This window comes from Nomascus leucogenys, unplaced genomic scaffold, assembly GCF_006542625.1.
Source record: "Nomascus leucogenys isolate Asia unplaced genomic scaffold, Asia_NLE_v1 Super-Scaffold_285, whole genome shotgun sequence".
In the NCBI taxonomy this organism is placed as follows: Eukaryota; Metazoa; Chordata; class Mammalia; order Primates; family Hylobatidae; genus Nomascus; species Nomascus leucogenys.
In genome coordinates this window covers 3,391,564-3,410,892 of record NW_022095770.1, presented here as the reverse complement: position 1 = coordinate 3,410,892, position 19,329 = coordinate 3,391,564, and the positions used below count along the sequence as shown (strand labels likewise).

Sequence of the window (19,329 nt, the reverse complement as noted above, 5' to 3'; positions counted from 1 at the left end):
GTCATTACAGCTCATTGAAGCCTCAAACTCCCAGGTCAAGCCGTCCTCCCACCTCAGCCTCCCAAGTAGCTGGGACTACAAGTGCACACCACCACACCAGGCCAATTTATTTTTATTTTATTATTATTTTTTATGAAACGGGCCTCACCATGTTGCCCAGGCTGGTCTCAAATTCCTGGCCTCAAGAAATCCTCCCACCTTGGCCTCCCAAAGTGCTGGGATTACAGGTGTGAGCCACTGTGCCCAGCCCTTAAATTTTTTAAGTAACGTTTTAATTTAAAAAAAAAAACTTTTAATTTTAGATGCAAAAACCAGATTTCAATTAGACTGAAAAAATAACCTCATTCAGAATCACTAGGGATAAAAGTATCTTGATGAGTTATACAGTAATATTAATTAATAAAGTTATACACAGATTACTTTTCAAACAATCTACATATATTATAAGTAAATTATAATTATTGTTTCATTATTGCATCTTTTTTTAGTGATCCAAAAGGCCTTGGTGTCATCCTTATGATTTCTTTTTTCTTTTGAGACAGAGTGTTGCTCTGTTGCCCAGGCTGTGGCATGCTCATGTCAGTGCAGTGGCATGCTCATGGCTCATGGTAGCCTTGACCTCCCAGGCTCAAGCCATCTTCCTACATCAGCCTCCCAAGTAGCTGTTACTAGAGGCATGTGCTACCACGCCTGGCTAATTTTTGTAGTTTTTGTAGAGTCAGGGTTTTATCATGTTGCCCAGGCTAGTCTTGAAGTCCCAGGCTCAAGCAATCTGCCCGCCTCAGCCTCCCAAAGTGCTAGGATTACAGGCGTGAGCCACCACTCCCAGCCTCATCCTTATAATTTCTAATTATCATAAATATACCAGTTAATATGGAGCTAAATTTAATAAAGGCGAAATGGCAGAGTACATTCTATGGCCTTGTGATGTGTAGGGTCTCTTTTCAAAATAATTAATGAATGCTTAGGACAAAAAACATTTATTGAGCTCCTACTATAGGCAAGTTTCTGTGTTAATCACTGAGTTCTTCTCATACCTGGTCTGGAACAATAGCTTGACATATAAGCCAATTATCATTGGACATCTATCTAGGCCAGGTGCAGAGTGGCTCACTCCTGTAATCCCAGCACTTGGGAAGGTTGAGGAGGAAGGATCACTTGTGGCCAGGAATTCAAGATCAACCTGAGCAACATAGCGAGACCCCCATTTCTACAAAAAATAAAAGATAATAAATTAGCAGGTCATGGCGGTTTGTACAATAAATTACCATGTTATGGTGGTGGATGCCTGTAGTCCTAGCTACTCAGAAGTTTGAGGCAGGAGGATCGTCTGAGCCTAGGAGTTTGTGGTAGCCTGGGCAACAGAGCGAGGACTATCTCTTAAAAAAAAAAAAAAAAAAAAACTGGATGTCTGACAAAAGATCTACCAATAATCTTTTAGTCCTAAATAAGTGTAAGTATATACGTTTATGTATGAATGAAAAGTTTATAATAATGTATTTTTGAAGTATCACTTGAAAGTGTATGCTATTTTTATGGCATCATCTATATCTTACTGAGAAAACAAGTTTCTGCTCATATTCAATGGATATTTTAATGGACTAATTGTGATCCTGAAATCTGCTTATGTAAATTTAACAGTTAAAATTTGGCTTTACACAAAAAAGAATGAAATCATATCCTTTGCAACAACATGGATGCAGCTGGAGGCCATTATTCTTAGTGAATTAACACAGAAACAGAAAACCAAATACCGCATGTTCTCACTTACGAGTGGGAGCTAAACACTGGGTACACATGGACTGTTATGAATTAATGTGACCCCTAAATTAGACACTGACGACCCCAAAACGGGGAAGGGTGGGAGGAGGGCAAGGGTTGAAAAACTTGAAAAACTACCAATAGGAAACTATGCTCATTACTTGGGTGACAGGATCAATAGAAGCCCAAACCTCAGCGTCACATAATATACTTATGTAAGAAACCTGCACATGTACCCCCTAAATCTAATTTTGTTAAAATTGGCTTTAAGTGACAGTCTAGCAAAAAATATCCTATAACATTTTTGTTTTCCAAGCTTTCTTTTTCAATTACACAGTTTAAATGCTTAAAAAATTACTGAGTTTTATCAAAGAATTACTAGCCCCAATCTCCTACTTTAAAAATTTATTTAAATAAAATGCATCACAATAAACATAATAAAAAGTACTTTTTCAGCACTATTTTAATTGAATGCAACAAATTTGAAGGCCTTCTATGAACCAGAAACTGTCTTTGGCATTCAGTGTACAAAAACAAGACACAGTCTCTGTTCTCCAGAAGCTTAAAGACCAGAAGGGGAATAAACATCTAAATCAATAAATAATTTCAACACAATGTGGTAGAAGTATACACAGAAAGGAGAGGCCCTTAGCTGAGGTGAAGGAACATGAGAGACTGGGTAGGGGTGATCACCAGAAGGCACTGGGTCATCAGAAGAGGTCATCAGAAGAAGGTCATCGTAGAGCCTTCATGGCGATGATGCCTGGGCAGAGTCTTGAAAGATGAGTAGGCATAAGCAAGTGGAGAATAGATGAACATAATAGCAAAGACATGGAAGCATGAAACAGCATACTGGATTAAAGGAAGCACAAACAGGAATTTTGAAAAATTATGTTCTACCAGGACGCCACGGCCTTTCTGTGGCTTTTGTTTCTTAAAACCTTCGTATTTCATCCTCCATACACTCACAACGGAGGGCAAACAGATTCCATCATCTACAGGCTTTATCTCTGTTAATCTCAGCCATCCAGAACATAGAAAGGGACCTGAAACAAAAAACTACTACCACAAAATCTATGTGGTAAGAAATATAAGCTGACATCAAGAAGCAGACAAAAATTGTACAATATCCTAGGTATGTTTGGTGTAGGGGCATTCAGCTCAAAACCCCTGTGAGAATATATTATGGAATAATACATGATCTGATGGTGAGAACAGTAACTCAAGAGTTGCCGAGATAAATTTATCTCTTGTGTACCTTGCTTATAAAGCAAGGAGCTGCGTAATAAATATACTTAGAAAAATCTTTACTCAATATTGTTAAAAATAAAAATGTTTTACATTAAATAAGAAGTCTGCCATTACCTGTGAAATTCATATTTGTGAACCACCTCATTTCCCGACCATAACAGACAGAAGAGATGTTATAGTACAAATAATAAAATTTAGTGATTCATAAAGAGTCTTTGGGTAGAAAATATTTAAGGTCACAGATTGTGAGAAAATTAAAAAGTTATAGCTTCTGATTTAGTATATTCATTAAATCTTCATTTCTACAAGATTTCTATTTCAAAAGCTTATTCATCTGACATCTTCATACATAGAAAGTCTCAATAAATTAATTAAAAGATAAATGAATTTGTTAAATGACTTTATATGCTGAAGGAATTATATAAAGTATTGCATTGTACAATAAACTGTTATGAATCAATGTGACCCCCAAATTGGGCAGAAAATAAAGGTATTCCATGAAGTATTCTACTTTCTTACATTGCCAAGAGAGGTATACACTATAGACCAAATCTCTATTCTAGACTGAGATCAAAACCACAAGATGATATAAAAATATTTTAAATATCAAAAACATGGGCCAGATTAGTCTATTTTGGGTAGCTATAATGAACTAGATATTTTACCACATCAAATACTCTATCTGCAAAGGACCTGACATTAAAATAGCCAAATTCACATAATTAAACTCTTTTTAAAATGTAAATGTTAAAATTTTTTCATTAAGCATAATCTATACTATCTATCTCCATGGACCTATAAATTTAATCTAATCATGTAAACAGAACTTTAAAAAATTATTGATCTATATTCTCTTTCCATTTATAGTCTACACATTCTAAATTAAATTCTACACAAGTTTTCATTCTTTCCTTCTTAAGGGAGTCTTCATCCAGGCTTATTAAACATCTGTGTTAGTACACCAATAACCTAAGATACGCTAGTTTCTTTATTGCACATTAAATAAATGAATTTGGAAGTATTAACATTTATAGAGAAATACTCCAGTTTCTATGGATTTACACGATTCTGTACATTATTCCTTGATACGTGGTATGGTTAAGGCTAGGAAAAATAGTGTCAGAGTACTGATTTATAATTTCATAAAAACAAATTTATCATTTGTAATAATTAAAGCATAAGAGCTTTTCAAAAGTTATTTTTCCCATAGTATACAACAGCCCGACTTTTTTTTCTTGTTATTGGCCAATAAAACGTTTGTTAAAAATTACACTTCAATAAACCATTATTTAAACGTTAAAAATGCAAAATTTTTAAAGTTTTCAAGTCCTAATTTAAAAAATTAAAAGCACAAAGTTTGTGATATTTTAACAACTTCATATACTCTAGAAATAAAGCTGCCAAAGATCAGTTCATTGTTAATTAGAGATCCTTCCATTATTACGAAGAAAATATCCACAATCTTCATATTTATCAAAGTAACATTTTAGTTAGGTGTCAATATCTCATTTTTAATAGAATGAAATTCTGAATTTCTTAATCCCACCATCTCCCCCGAGTTGAGATGCATTTGCCATTTTCAAGGTTTTAGAAACCATTGTTGAAAAGACCACTGAAGAGTTTACAGTAGGTATCCCAAGGAAGTATAGAATGAAAAATGTTTGAGAAGCAAGGATAGTGTTACGACTTTCAAAATTAATTCATATGAAACTCCTAATGTGAACCTGATTTTTGCATTGGGTAAAGAAGACTCATTAGAAGATCGAGTTCCAAGGGAACTGCAAATGCCAACCGCTTTAAAATGTACCTTTCCCATATGACACCATTTACCCTTGGAAGAAAACAAGTTACTCAGATTAGCCTAATTCCAATAAACACTGAGGCCATGAAGGAAAAAGTATCCAAAAGGGTTGGTTATTCCACCCCCAGATTTGCAGCCATTTCAGGGACACCCCTTAAGTGTTCCTCCTCTGCAGATGTAGGGTAGACCCCCATGTCTGACAACCCTTTAGAAATAAAATTGCGAAGAAGTTATCACTTTCCAAAGGGCGGGGGAAGGACAAGTGAGAGACGTAAGAGAACCGACGCGCTTTGTCCTCTGAAATACCTCATATTTACTTTTGACAAAAGAAGTAAATAGAAGCAAAACTGAGATTCAGAAGAAACTCTTTCTGCTGCTTGCACAGGTCAAGTTTCTCAAAGACCCCGGAGAAAAGAAGCGGGCTGGAGGCTCACCTTCCATGTCGCTGACGGGCCAGGCTGGAGCTGCAGCTGTGGCTACCCGGCCTCTCCACGTGCTCCTGCCTTCGCCTGGACTCAGCGCGCAGCTGGCGGGAGATTCCCGGCGCGGGGAGTCCCCGGGATCCGGCAGCCGCGTCGGCGCAGACTGAAAGGGGCAGGAGCCGGCGACCTGCCGGTGCGCGGGGTTACAGCGGCGCTGGCTGGCGGCGGCTTTAAAGGACGCTGGCCGCGGAGTGCCGCGGGTTCCGCGCCTCAGCCCCCTTTTGAATGTCAAACCTAAGGAACCCCGACAGGATGGAAATGTCGCATCACTAAATTGTCTCAAAATGTCTATTTTAGAAGGATAATGGATGAGAAAAGTAACATCACACGGAGGGTTGGGGGTCAGCCTTGCTTTCTTGGCAAGCTCAAATTCAAAGACGTTTATCTTAAATTGAGGAAGATCTGGAACTTTTGTCTAGATTCAGTGATTAACAGCCGTGGAAAGTATCAGTGAGAACCCCCTTCTTTCAAAGTATTTTTTTTTCCTTCCTCACTTTTTCATTGCACATGGTAAAAGTTTTTGGTCCAAGTTTTCGGAAAGACAGCTGGAAAGGATTTTGGCACTTCTATCAATTCAACTTTTTAATTTTGGGGAGCAATTATCTCACTTTTGTTTTCCCTCTGGGAACTGCTTGATTTATTTGCCACCACTCACACAATACTACCCACTCTATATAAATACAGGGAGTGTTTTATAGAGTGTGTTTATTTTCTCCCAGCCTGCCTTCTTCTAAATACACACCTTACAAAAATACATATATGATGTACCAGAAAATTAAGCAAAGAAAGTAGAGCTAAGGGTGGAAGTTGGGGGCAGTAAGATTGTAAAATTAACTTAAAGATGTTAGTATACAGATATGTATCAGTCAACATCTTCTCCCAACACCCTCCCTACTGTCCAGAGGTAAAGCACACATTTGACTGCAGAGAGAGGAAAGGGGAAGTGACCACAAAACTGTTTTTCAAAGCAGAACTTTTCTTCACACTGAGGTCTAAGGGACATTGTTCAGGTGAGCCCTTCTAAAGATACCCAGCGTGTTGAACAATATACGAATGAGTCTCAAAAGGCCACTGTCACCGCTATTAGAAAATTATATTAGTACATACAAATATATTTGAGACTTAAGGTTGAGGGTTTGTGCATTAGCTGTCCATATCAGAAGAAATCCACAAGTTAAAGTATACATGCTGTAATTTTATGAATTGTAGTTTTAAACCATAGTATGTCGTTGGTATAGGCAGTCTATGTGATGTGTGTATATAGTATATATAAATATGTTCAAGTGGGTAAGAAACTACACTGGCTTTAAGCACCACAGTAGCATCTCTATAACTGTACGAGTTGGGAGTTCTGCAGGATGTCAATTTTGGAGAAATACTCTAAACACTAGGTCTAATTTTAGTACTGAAAGGGGAAATTTGTTGTTTGTTAGTTTCTAAAAGCAAAAATAGCACATCAAAAGTAGCAGAAGAGGAACCGTAAAATTTCACAGGGATGGTATGAGGATGAAAAGTTATTTGGTTATGAAAAAGTTGTAGGCCAGGCGCAGTGGCTCACACCTGTAATCCCAGCACTTTGGGAGGCCAAGGCAGGTGGATCACGAGGTCAGAAGTTCGAGACCAGCCTGGCCAACATGGCAAAATACTGTCTCTACTAAAAATACAAAAATTAGCTGGGCGTGGTGGCGCATGCCTGTAATCCCAGCTACTCGGGAGGCTGAGGCAGGAGAATCGCTTGAACCCAGCAGGTGGAGGTTGCAGTGAGCTGAGATCATGCCACTGAACTCCAGCCTGGGCAACAGAGCGAGACTTCATCTCAAAAAAAAAAAAAAGTTGTAAGGAAACTTTATGATTTTCCATTACAATGTTCTGTATATTTGACAGTGGAACGTGTTAGTACTCTGTAAATAGTTCAATACTGAGTATTTCAGACTCCCAAGAGTGATACTTAAGGGGATTAAAAGTGGATTGGTAAAATAACCTATGTAGCTACTCCACCTTCAAGGAGATGCAGCATAAATCCCCACTCTTTAAGTGTGGGTGCACAAAGTGACATCCTTCCGAAGAGTATAGTATGAAAGCAGGGGAATAAGTTGACAGTGGCGAAACCTGACAAACAGTACCTCAGCCAGCAGACCAAGGTTAACATCAAGCGATAAGGCATGTTGATAGTATGTCCCCTTGATATGATGTGATGAGAATGTAATTTTATCTCTGTAATCTGCCGCCTAAGAATCCATAATTCTAGTCTAATATGGAGAAAGACACCAAATTCCAGTAGAGAGACATTCTACAAAATACCTCACCAATTAAAGCCATGTCAAGACCTTCAAACACAAGAAAAGTCTGACACAGCCAAGGGGAATCTAAGGAGATACGATGACTATAGGTAATGTGGCTTCCCGCATGAGATCCTGGAGCAAAAAAACAAACGAGGTAGGGAGGACATTGAGTGAAAAACTAAGGAAATCTGAATAAAGTTTGGACTTCAGTTAATAGTAATATATCAATATCCGTTCATTAATTGTAAGAAATGTACCATACCAATGTAAGATGTCAATAACAGGGAAAATCGGGAGGGAGTATGTAAAAACTCTCTGTACTGTTTTTGCAATTTTTCTGTAAATCTAAACCTCTTCTAAAATAAAAAGTTTATGTAAAAAGAGTGGATGGGTACTTCTGACAGACAACTATTACTCATTTGGTTAAGTCTCCTCTCATAGGATTTAGTTTATCACATAGGATTTACAAGGATCAATTACTTACAATAACCGAGAAGTCAATAAAACACACTGTGGATATATAATGTGCTTTGACTAAAACTGGAATGACGAACTTGTAGGGAATCAAAGATAATGCCTAAATCTGTCTTCATTATCATCACCTTAAGAAGAGAACAGTTGAGACCAGACCATGAATCCAGACATGGTAACTGACAATGGGTGGATCTGACTCACTGAGTCACATTTCATGGCTTATGCTATATAGGTAAAATTAACAGTGACTAAAAATGAAATTACTGACAAAGGTTGCTCCTGGACCATATGAGAGAGTCCAAGTACTGACTCGGCTCAAAGGAAATAAAACCGAAAACTCTTGGTCTCACCCAAAATAACCATTCTGCACCCTGTCTGAACCTTGGGCTCTCTCTACTAACCAGCCTACTCAAAACCACTACTGAGGGTGGTGTCCCGCTGCTAAGAAACAGACAACACACAGGGCCTTTCGGGCCACCAAACTAGTGGCCACGAAGGAACCATCAAAGACGCGGGCATGATCCCCTTTGGAGCTCCCCGATCTTGACTAATCATCCATCCCTACAGAAAAGGCCAGTCGGGCTCCATCCCTACAGAAACGGCCAATGGGCCTTACAATTGGGCCCATTTTTAAAGCAAGGTCACTTCATCAACCTAGATACGTTTGCACTGGGGGAGGTCTCTCACATCGCCTCATACTTGAAGTGAAAATGAAGATTCAACGTTCCTCTAGAGTGGGAAGGCCCGGAGGCGCCTTCTTGGCTCAGTAGTGGCTCTTCTGGGTCTTGGTCTTGCTGGTAAAGAATGCAATTAGGTAAAAATCGCGTGTCAGTTTGAAAGAGATTCGACACACAGTTTCAGCGTTCATGAGAAGAGAGGCGTAGGAAATCCCCACGCGGGCCTCTGCTTCACGTGAGGAGAAAATTGTCACAAGTCGCTGCCTTCCTCAGGTCCCCTTCCTAGGGGATTCCTCATCGCATCCCCTAGCCGCCCTACCCCACCACGGTCCTTGGGACGCGCGGTGTTCTCTCCTTGATCCCTCCATCCCCTAGACTGGGGAATCCCCGGAATGCGACACCGTGGCTTCTTTTCCTTTATTCTCTTCCTCCCTTCCGCTCCGCTCAGAGAGCAACGGGCCAGGAGCGCGGGAAAATGGCGCCGGAGGCGAGGCGCGAAAAGTTCGCATGCCTGCTGCCGCGTGGGCGCGAGAGGATCTGGCGTTCGCCTGCAGCGCCGTCGCCCCGCCCCCGCGCGTGAGAATCGAAGCACGCATGCGTTCTCCTGCGCGTCCGCTCTCGCGGTGGCGACCGACTGGTAGGGGAGGCGACCCCGGCTTTCTGCTCTGCACTGTGGAGGAGGTGGGGAGGTGTTGGGCCAGGGCTGAGGTAGGAGGGAGTCTGTCCCTCGACGCCTCCTGCGACGCCAGCCCCTGAGCCATGATGCGAACGTGGGTCCTACTCTTCGCGGTGCTCTGGTGCCTCACAGGAGGTGGGGCTCCCTCCACCTGGTCCCCAGGCCTCTCCCTCTGCCCGAGCTTCCCGGTCCTGCCTCCTTCGCCTCGCCCTGCCCTGCCCGACTCTGAACCCCGCTCCTCTTCTAACTAAAAGTCAGTGTTTTCTTCCCTCCGCAGTCCGATGCCCGCGTTCTACCTTATTCAATGCGAAGGGCTTCATTTATGGCAAGACAGGACAGCCAGGTAATAAGGGCCTCTGCACACGCGGGCCGATTGGAGGGGCCGGAACTGCGAAGCTCTTCCCGGAAGAGCTTTCTGGAGAGTAGGGGAACGAGCCAGCGTTTATTGAGCATCTATTATACTAAGCATCTGCTTGGCAGTTCACGACGGTCGCATTTTTTCATCCTTACAGCGACCCCTATTGTGTCGCCTTGCCTTAAAGCCTTACAGCTCACAAGGGGCTGGGATTTATTCCAGATCTCTCTCTCTCTGATGCCATCTCACTTCCAGGTGTCTCTGCTGCTTTGCAACGCGGGAAACCCACGCAAAGGAGTGATTTCCAAGGCCTTCTGTTTGGAATATCTTTAATCCTCCCCTTATTAACTGGAAAAACTCCCACGCATCCTGCAGGGCTCAGCTCAAATGTCCTTTATCTCTGCAGTGAAACTTTCCCAAGGAAAATTAGTTACATTGCTAATTTTAGATAAATTGAGCCAGTTGATAGAATTTGTCATGTTTAGACTCCTTCTGTGCTTGGGTTCTCTCCCCGACCCCCAACCAAATTGTAGGACGTTGTCTTTATGTGCTCAGAGCCTGGCATTCAGTAGGCTTTAAAATTAATATCTTTCCGGGTTGCAGTGATTCCAAGCATACCATCGTTCTGTCCACCAAACCAGAAACAAGAAATAATCACACATCTTCCCAGTATGCCTCACATAGGCTTAATTATTGTTCCCAATGGAGAAAATTTACAGTTAAACATCAGGTTTCCCTTAGGGTAATCATGATCATCTTTCTTTCTTTCTTTTCTTTTCTTTCTCTTTCTTTCTTTCTTTCTTTCTTTCTCTTTCTTTCTTTCTCTTTCTTTCTTTCTCTTTCTTTCTTTTTTTTCTCTTTCTTTCTTTTCTTTCGACAGTCTCACTCTGTCGCCTAGGCTGGAGTGCAATGGCACAATCTTGGCTCACTGGAACCTCCGCCTCCTGGGTTCAAGAGATTCTCCTGCCTCAGCCTCTCTAGTAGCTGGGATTACAGGCGTGCGCCACCACACCTGGCTAATTCCTGTATTTTTAGTAGAGACAGGGTTTCACCATGTTGGCCAGGCTGGTCTCGAACTTCTGACCTCAAGTGATCCGCACGCCTTAGCCTCCCAAAGTGCTGGGATTACAGGCATGAGCCACAGCACCAGCCAATCTTTTTTTTTTTTTTTTAAAGACAGCATCTTGCTCCCTCGCCCAGGCTGGAGTGCGGTGGTGTGATCTCGGCTCGCTGCAACCTCGGCCTCCTGGATTCAAGCAATTCTTCTGCCTCAGCCTCCCAAGTAGCTGGGATTACAGGCGCCTACCACCATGCCTGGCAAATTTTTTTTGTATTTTTAGTAGAGACAGGGTTTCACCATGTTGGCCAGGCTGGTCTTGAACTCCTGAGCTAGGTGATCCACCCACCTCGGCCTCCCAAAGTGCTGGGATTACAGGCATGAGCCACCGCTCCCAGCTGATCATCTTTAAAATAGTTTTGCTGAAGTCTTTTTCTGAACTTTCTTTGAGAGGGAGTCTCCCTCTGTTGCCCAGGTGGGAGTGCAGTGGTGCAGTCTCAGCTCACTGCAGCCTCTGCCTCTCGGGTTCAAGCGAGTCTCCACCCTCAGCCTCCCGGGTAGCTGGGATTATAGGCCCGCATTACCACGCCAAGCTAAGTTTTGTATTTTTAGTAGAGAGGGGATTTTGCCATTTTCTTCAGGCTGGTCTCAAACTCCTGGACTCAAGTGATCCACTGCCTCGGCCTTCCAAAATGCTGGGATTACAGACATGAGCCACTGTGCCCAGGCCTTTTCTGAACTTTGAATTGCTTCCACCAACCCTCCAGAAAATTATGATTTGAGTGAGTTCTGAATCTGTACATTAAAATGAACTTTAAATGTATCGTGTATTTTTATAAACAAAACTGTAATATGGAAAAATATCATGACTCATGACTAATAGTGTAGAGTTTTAAAAAACTTACTATGAGAAGCAAAAAGGACTTCAGACGAGCGTTCTAAATGTTATATATTGATTTTTAAAATAGTGAAATCCAACAAGAACTAATTCGTGTCTTCAGCACAAAATGGTAGGAGTATATTTCTTAATTTAACTTTGCTATATAATGTAGTTATACATTATTTTATTTCATCACAGACAAAATATATGTAAAGTTACATCAAAATAGTCCAGTCCTTACCTGTATGGATTTTAAGCTTTCTAAAAAAGAAATAGTGGACCCCACCTACTTATGGATTGGGCCTAATGAAAAGACGTTAACAGGTAAATTTGATTTTAATGTGTACTTTTTTAATGATATGAACATATTTTTAGAAAATCACTATTACTTATTGGAAAGAACAAATTGAAATTTAGTTTTAATGGCAGTTTCTCTTGCTCCCTACTTAGAAAAATCATGTTATATTTTGGCCACTTCCTTATTTTCTCTTTATGCAAAAACTGAAGCAGTAATTTTTGTGCCCTGCTTCTCAGAGCTGTATTAATTCAAAGGTCTTTATAAAACCTAAAATTTATCATTGTAGTACCAGTAATAGGAGATGAAATATCTAATATATAATTTTTCATCATGTTAGAGTGCCTTGGAACGTAAGTATTATTAATCAGTTTCCATCTTGTCTGAAGAAATTGTATAGTACCGCAGAGCAGTGTAATCTCTTTTTCTGAATTACTGGTATGAACCAATTGAAACTAGATGCCAAGAAACAAAGAAAACCAAAATATATTTCAAAAGTGTACTTAACTCATGTAGTCTTCCACAGAATAATATGACAGAATTAAGATTTTGTGGGATTCTTAAAATTGAGATAGTTCATTAATTTTTAAAATTTTTGTATCTATTTGTAACTCCAAGTGTACTAAATAATGCTTGATATGTTATATGTTAAATAAGTAATTTACTATTCTGTTTAGGAAATAATAGAATAAATATAACTAAAACTGGACAGCTGATGGTGAAAGATTTTTTGGAGCCTTTGTCTGGACTTTACACATGTACTCTTTCTTATAAGACTGTTAAAGCAGAAACCCAAGAAGAAAAAACAGTCAAAAAGAGATATGATTTTATGGTCTTTGGTAAGAATTTAGGCACATTTTAACTTATACATTTAGTTTGGATCATAATTAAGTGTATGGTTTCTTCATTTAATGAAAATGAGCCTGTAATAGGTGACTATCACCAATTATGACTTACAAAATATTTCAGGATGTATTTGACTAAACAAACTCTTAAGTTGACATCAAGATAGTTTATCCTAAATAATCTTCTTTCAGCTCCCTATTTGCCTCTATCTAGATATGCAAGCACATCTACTTTATCACAATTTAGCAGGTAATTTAAAAACTGATCTTTAATTCTATAAAAGCAAGTTAATGATCCTTTCACTGGGTTGTGCTGACAGCAATGACAATTTCTATGAATTAAGGCCCTCCCCAAAAAGTCTTTCTTTTTCTTGATACAGTTATCTATATAGCCAACCCACAGAAGCCATTTCTCTTGTTGTACCAAGTAGATAATTATCAGATGAAAATAACATTTTCATTAAAGTTAATAGTTTTATGTATTTTTGTGAGGACTAACTGATAAAACGTTATTAGATAAGTTTCTATGCTGATTGCAAGATTGATGGGATTTAGTATTACATGGTATTTGAAAATTGTTTGGTAGAGGAAATTAATGCTAGGCACGATTGTTTTCACTCTTATCTTTCTTTTTTTAAAGCCTATCGGGAACCTGATTATTCATATCGGATGGCTGTACGTTTTACCACAAAGTCTTGTATAGGGAGATACAATGATGTATTCTTTAGAGTGCTAAAGAAAATCTTGGATAATCTAATGTCTGATTTGTCATGCCATGTCATAGAGCCATCATATAAATGCCATTCTGTTGAAATTCCAGAACATGGCCTCATCCGTGAGCTATTTATAGCATTTCAAGGTAAAATTTTTTAAATTTCTTTAATTTTGAATTTAGTCCTGAACCATAATAGATTGCAAAATTAATTACCATATTAATATAATATATTTTAAAAGTAATAGGTCTTACATATTTGTTAAGCACTAAAGTATGTAGTTGACCTTAGCCTGTTTATGGTTTTAAAACTTAACACACTAATTAATTACTTTCAAATATGACATATTGTTGCTTCTTAAAAATCAATGTTAATACAGCCTTTATGCAGCTAATATTTCACTTATAACTTCTTACAGAATTTTAAATTGTATTTTTGAAAACTTAGTAAAAGTGAATAACCAAACCAAATTCATTTCTATTCATCTTAAAGCCTTGTAGTTACTTACATTAGCCCCCAGATGGAGTGAAACCATCGAGTATAAATTATTCAAATTGTGCACCCTGTTTTATTACTAGGATTAGATAGCTGGGCTAAACACGTGCCTGCATGCACACGGAATTCAGCCCTTGGACCTTTATTGAAATGTTTGGAACTTTTCAGAATCCCTTTGTGAATCTATCGTTTTTTTTCTCTTCAGTTAATCCTTCTGCGCCAGGGTGGAAAGGTGCTTGCAATGGACCTGCTGACTGTGAAGATACCACTAATCATAATATCCTCCAGGTGAGAATTTCATGGTAAGGAAGAAGTATTTGTCTTTCTTTTTTTAGAGACAGGGTGTCACCCAGGCTGGAGTGCAGTGGTGCAACCATAGCTCACTGCAGCCTCCAACTCCTGGGCTCAAGTGATCTTCCTGCCTCAGCCAAGGAGGAAGTATTTGAAAATCAATAAAGCTATTTGAAAAATTTTTGTAAATACTTCGTTGTATTGAAACGTTTCTTTAAAAACCTATTTCTCCATCTTGTGAATATATATCAATAATAAAAACATTTCTAAGGAGGAAACAAATAATTTTTTTAAAAAGAATATAAAGTATTAATAATATTGATTTTTTAAGTATTATTGATTTTTGGTTTCAGTTTTTTAAACTGAGATTATGAGATTCTTATTTCAAGATGTGATTTTTTTTTCTTTCTCAAAAGAGAGCTGGAGTATCAAGATGTGTTATTTTGGAGTAGCACATCTGTAATATTAGATAGTTCCCAAGGTTAGTATTATGTATTTTATCTGTGACCGAAGGATAGATCCCTGGTCTTTGTTCCCCAAATGATGATTAAATAGTGGCTTAAAGAACAACTTCACAAACATGTCACCCTACGTTAAGCCAATGGTGCTTCCAAAATTATATCTATATTGGTCATAATAGTTGCTCTTCCCTCTACCATCCTCAGAGGCTAAGGACATAGTCTTAAAAATCCCTTCACTCTCTGGTCTAGTTCCTGAGCTCATATCCTTAATTGGTATTGTGCATGGCTTATGAGAAGCACTTAGTTAAAATTAGTTATTATTAAATTCTGTGCTCAAAAACCCAAAATTTACATCATCGGTTTATAATGCTTTTAAAGAAAAGTCTTTTTTTTTTTTTTTTTTTTTTTTTTTTTTTTTTTGAGACAGAGTCTTGCTCTGTTGCCCAGGCTGGAGTGCAGTGGTGGCCATCTCAGCTCACTGCAACCTCCACCTCCCAGGTTCAAGCAATTCTCCTGCCTCAGCCTCCCAAGTAGCTGGGACTAAAGGTACACGCCACCACACCCAGCTAATTTTTTGTGTTTTTATCAGAGATGGGGTTTCACCATGTTGGCTAGGCTGGTCTCAAACTCCTGACCTCACGTGATCTGCCCACATCTGCCTCCCAAAGCGCTGGGATCACAGGTGTGAGCCACTACGCCTGGCCAAGAAAAGTCTTACTTTCCATTTTGCTTGGCTCTTTTTCTTCGATGATCATGGAAATTAGATATAATGAACACCCAATTATCTACATATGGGATAGACATTGCAAATAATTCAAAACAAGTTTTTTAATCTTATTTTTTCTTTTCATTTTATTTTGTTTTGTTTTTGAGATGGAGTCTCATTCTGTCACCCAGGCTGCTGTGCAGTCTCAGCTCACTGCAACCTCTGCCTCTGGATTCAAGTGATTCTTGTGCCTCAGCTTCCCGAGTAGCTGGGATTACAGGTGCCTGCCACTACACCTGGCTAAGTTTTGTATTTTTTAGTAGAGACGAGGTTTCACCATGTTGGCCAGGCAGGTCTCGAACTCGTGGCCTCAAGTGATCCACCCACCTCTGCCTCCCAAAGTGCTGGGATCACAGGCGTGAGCCACCACGCCCAGCCTAATCTTAATTTTAATTTTAATTTTTATTTATTTTTTCTGAGACGGAGTCTCACTGTCGCCAGGCTGGAGTGCAGTGGCATGATCTCGGCTCACTGCAACCTCTGCCTCCCAGGTTCAAGCGATTCTCCTGCCTCAGGCTCCTGAGTAGCTGGGACTACAGGCACATGCCACCATGCCCAGCTAATTTTTGTATTTTTAATAGAGACGGGGTTTCACCATGTTGGCCAGGATGGTCTCGATCTCTTGACCTCGCGATCTGCCCGCCTTGGCCTCCCAAAGTGCTGGGTTTACAGGCATGAGCCACCGCTCCCAGCCAATTTTTCTTAACCATTGCACATATTAATTGACAACAGTTGATAAGGTCAAGGCTAGACTAATTTTGGTGTTAACACTCACCTTTTCAGGAATTTATCTACATAAAGTATGGCATGCTTATAGTACATTATTGCCTGTGATACTGGAGGATAAATTTGGTTCATGGTTTAGTAATTGTACCTTTCTCTGATATTTTTCAACCTTAGGCAAGAGATCGAATAGAAGAATTTTTTCGGAGCCAAGCATATATTTTCTATCATAACCTTAATAAAACTCTACCAGCAGTACATTTTGTGGACCACAGTTTGCAAGTAGTACGTCTGGATAGCTGTCAACCAGGCTTTGGAAAAAATGAAAGTCTACACAGTAATTGCGCTAGCTGTTGTGGTAACTATAAAATATAAATTTCTAAATATTTAGGTTATAGAGTCAGAAGAATAAGTAATTCACTTGGCATAACTGAATAGAATCTTTACAGTGATTCTGTTACCAAAAAAAAAATATATTTAGCTAAAGGGAAGTAAAAATTCAAAGCCCCAATGTTTTTTTGTCTTTTTGAGATAGAGTCTCACTCTGTCCACCCAGGCTGGAGTGCAGTGGCATGATCTGAGCTCACCACAACCTTCGTCTCGCGGGTTCAAGTGATTCTCCTGTCTCAGCCTCCCCAGTAGCTACCACAGCTGGCTAATTTTTGTAAAAAGTAGAGACAGAGTTTCACCATGTTGGCCAGGCTGGTCTCGATTGAACTCCTGACCTCAAAGGATCCGTCTGCCTTGGCTTCCCAAACTGCTGGAATTATAGGTGTGGGCTACCATGCTTGGCCTTTTTTTTTTTTTTTTTTTTTGAGATGGAGTCTGGCTCTGTCACCCAGGCTGCAGTGCAGTGTGGCACAGTCTCAGCTTACGGCAACTCTGACTCCCAAGCTCAAACCATCCTTCAACCTCAGCCTCCTAAGTAGCCAGGATTACAAGTGTGCAAGCTGTAATTTTTGTATTTTTACTGACTAATTTTTGTATTTTTAGTAGAGACAGAGTTTCGCCCTGTTGCCCAGACTGGTCTTGAATTCCTGAGCTCAAGCACTCTGCCCGCCTTGGCCTCCCAAAGTGCTGGGATTACAGGCATGAGCCACTGCGCCCAGCCAAAGCCCAAATTTCTAAATATAGTTATTTTAATGTATATTAACTCTTCATGATGTACTCTCTTGTATTATAAACATTTCTGTAATGTTCTGTCTTAAGCTACTGTACAATGAAGGAAAACAGAATGGTCCTACCTAGAAAGCAGAGAACTAGGAAATAGGAACTAGAGAACTAGAAATAGGAACTCATAAATGGGGCACTGCAGAAGATACTGTAAAATGCTGATAGTAAAAGAAAAAATAGGATTCTTACTTTCTCCTATGTTTAAGATCATCAAATTATAAAGTTTGAAACTCACATAATCTTCCACAACTTAAATGGGCTGAACACTACCTGGTATAATATAGGTACTGAAATGGTGTGATATTAAAGGCAGATTTATATTGTTGGTATAGAATACCTCCAAGTGGTAGAGGCATAAAATACCTCTAAATTATAATTACTACCTGTGTTTTCCTCTGCAGTGGTTTGTAGTCCTGCAACTTTTAGTCCTGATGTTAATGTAACTTGTCAGACCTGCGTTTCCGTCCTTACCTACGGAGCTAAATCTTGCCCACAAACTTCAAACGAAAATCAACAATATGAAGATTAGAGGCGAAAGCATTGTTACTTACTTGTGGAAGTCGGGGACATGAGATGATTTTCACATCCCAGAGCATCATAGATAGTTCTGTTAAGTAAAATCAGTAAGACCAAACCACTGGAAAACATGCATTTTAGAAACTTTAAAATAAATGGTTAACATGGCATTTCTAAGAAGGCATTTAATCCAGTATCTCTAGTGTACAAAGGAAACTTCAAGTATTAATGGATGATTTTTAATGAAATGTTTTATTGTTTACAAACGGTATGTTGCTGTGTACCTAAGAGTATAGTAAGGTCAAGGACAGTATCAAAGTATAATAAAATAAAAATTTTATACTCTCCATATATTTGTTTGGAATCACTCTTGTATGATATAAAGGCATGTATATTATCTTTGTATTAGAACCAAAAAAGTTATTTATTTTGGTCCCTATGATTTTATTTTTTAAGATAAATTAATATACTGTATTTTTTAAAGTATAGGTTTAGGTTTACAGAATAATAGAGCAGATAATATATAGAGTTCCGTACACGCACCGCACCCCATACCCTCATTCCTCCTTACACAATTTCTCCTATTATTAAGATGTTGCATTAGTGTGGCACATTTGTTACAAATGATGAACCAATATTAATTTATTATTAATTATAGCCCATAGCTCACATTAAGATTAATTGTGTTGTGAGGTTATGTGGGTTTTGACAAATTCATAATGGCATGTGTGCACCATTGCAGTCTCATACAGAATAGTTTCACCACCCTCAAAATCCTCTGTGCTTCACTTATTTATCCCTCCCTCTGAGCCCTGGCAACCACTGATCTTTTTACTGTCTCTACAGTTTTGCCTTTTCCAAAATGTCATGTAGTTGGTTGGAATTATGCAGTATGTAGACTTTTTAGACTGGCCTCTTTCACTTAGCAATATGCATTTAAGGTTCCTCCATGTCTTTTTGTGACTTGATAGCTCATTTTTTATTGCTGAATAATGTTCATTGTATGGATATAGCATAGTGTGTTTATCCATTCACCCATTAAAGGAAATCTCGATAGCTTCCAGTTTTTGGTGATTAAAAATAAAGCTGCTATAAACATTTGTGTGCAGGTTTTTGTATGAACATAAGTTTTCAACCCAACTGTGTAAATAACCTAGGAATATGACTGCCGGAGTGTGACTATGTGTAGTTTTATGAGAAACTACCATACTGTCTCCCAAAGTGGCTTACCATTTTGCATTCACCAGCAATGAAAAAGTATTCCTGTTACCCTTATACTTCCCAGCATTTGGTATTGTTAGTTTTTTTTTTATTTTGACCATTCTAATAGGTGTATGGTGGTATTTTATTGTTTT

General features: G+C 39.2%; 2 protein-coding genes across 17 annotated transcripts in view; one reads left to right on the top strand and one right to left on the bottom strand.

Moving 5' to 3' along the window:
* IKZF3 (IKAROS family zinc finger 3) overlaps positions 1-5,440 on the bottom strand; it is a 103,088-nt gene extending 97,648 nt beyond the window's left edge. For 13 of the 15 annotated variants that reach the window (XM_004091394.3, XM_030808170.1, XM_030808169.1 and 10 more), the window contains exon 1: positions 5,248-5,434. In XM_004091394.3, the coding sequence (XP_004091442.1) occupies positions 5,248-5,254 (7 nt within the window). In that variant the 5' untranslated portion in view covers positions 5,255-5,434. Of the gene's footprint in view, positions 1-5,247 lie in introns of all 15 variants that reach the window. The other 2 variants (XM_030808175.1, XM_030808174.1) reach the window with 2 other exon arrangements.
* A 3,856-nt stretch (positions 5,441-9,296) lies between these two features.
* Positions 9,297-19,072, top strand: ZPBP2 (zona pellucida binding protein 2). Of its 2 annotated transcripts, XM_003278244.2 has the most exons (8): positions 9,297-9,539; positions 9,682-9,747; positions 11,895-12,020; positions 12,669-12,830; positions 13,477-13,695; positions 14,250-14,332; positions 16,463-16,643; positions 17,860-18,327. In XM_003278244.2, exons 1-8 carry the CDS (start codon positions 9,488-9,490, stop codon positions 17,985-17,987), a joined length of 1,017 nt encoding a protein of 338 aa, XP_003278292.1. In that variant the 5' UTR covers positions 9,297-9,487; the 3' UTR covers positions 17,988-18,327. The 2 variants fall into 2 exon arrangements, with proteins under 2 accessions (XP_003278292.1, XP_003278293.1); XM_003278245.1 differs by lacking the exon at positions 9,682-9,747 and having other exon boundaries at positions 9,335-9,539; positions 17,860-19,072.
* Positions 19,073-19,329: the final 257 nt, after the last annotated feature.

What these genes read in the sequence shown, in the direction of transcription:
- ZPBP2 (XM_003278244.2), top strand. Translation starts at nt 9,488, where the DNA reads ATGATGCGAACGTGGGTCCTACTCTTCGCGGTGCTCTGGTGCCTCACA. An exon ending in GCTCTGGTGCCTCACAGGAG is followed by an intron (nt 9,540 to 9,681) that starts GTGGGGCTCCCT and finishes TTCCCTCCGCAG; the next exon opens with TCCGATGCCCGCGTTCTACC. An exon ending in TAATGAAAAGACGTTAACAG is followed by an intron (nt 12,021 to 12,668) that starts GTAAATTTGATT and finishes TATTCTGTTTAG; the next exon opens with GAAATAATAGAATAAATATA.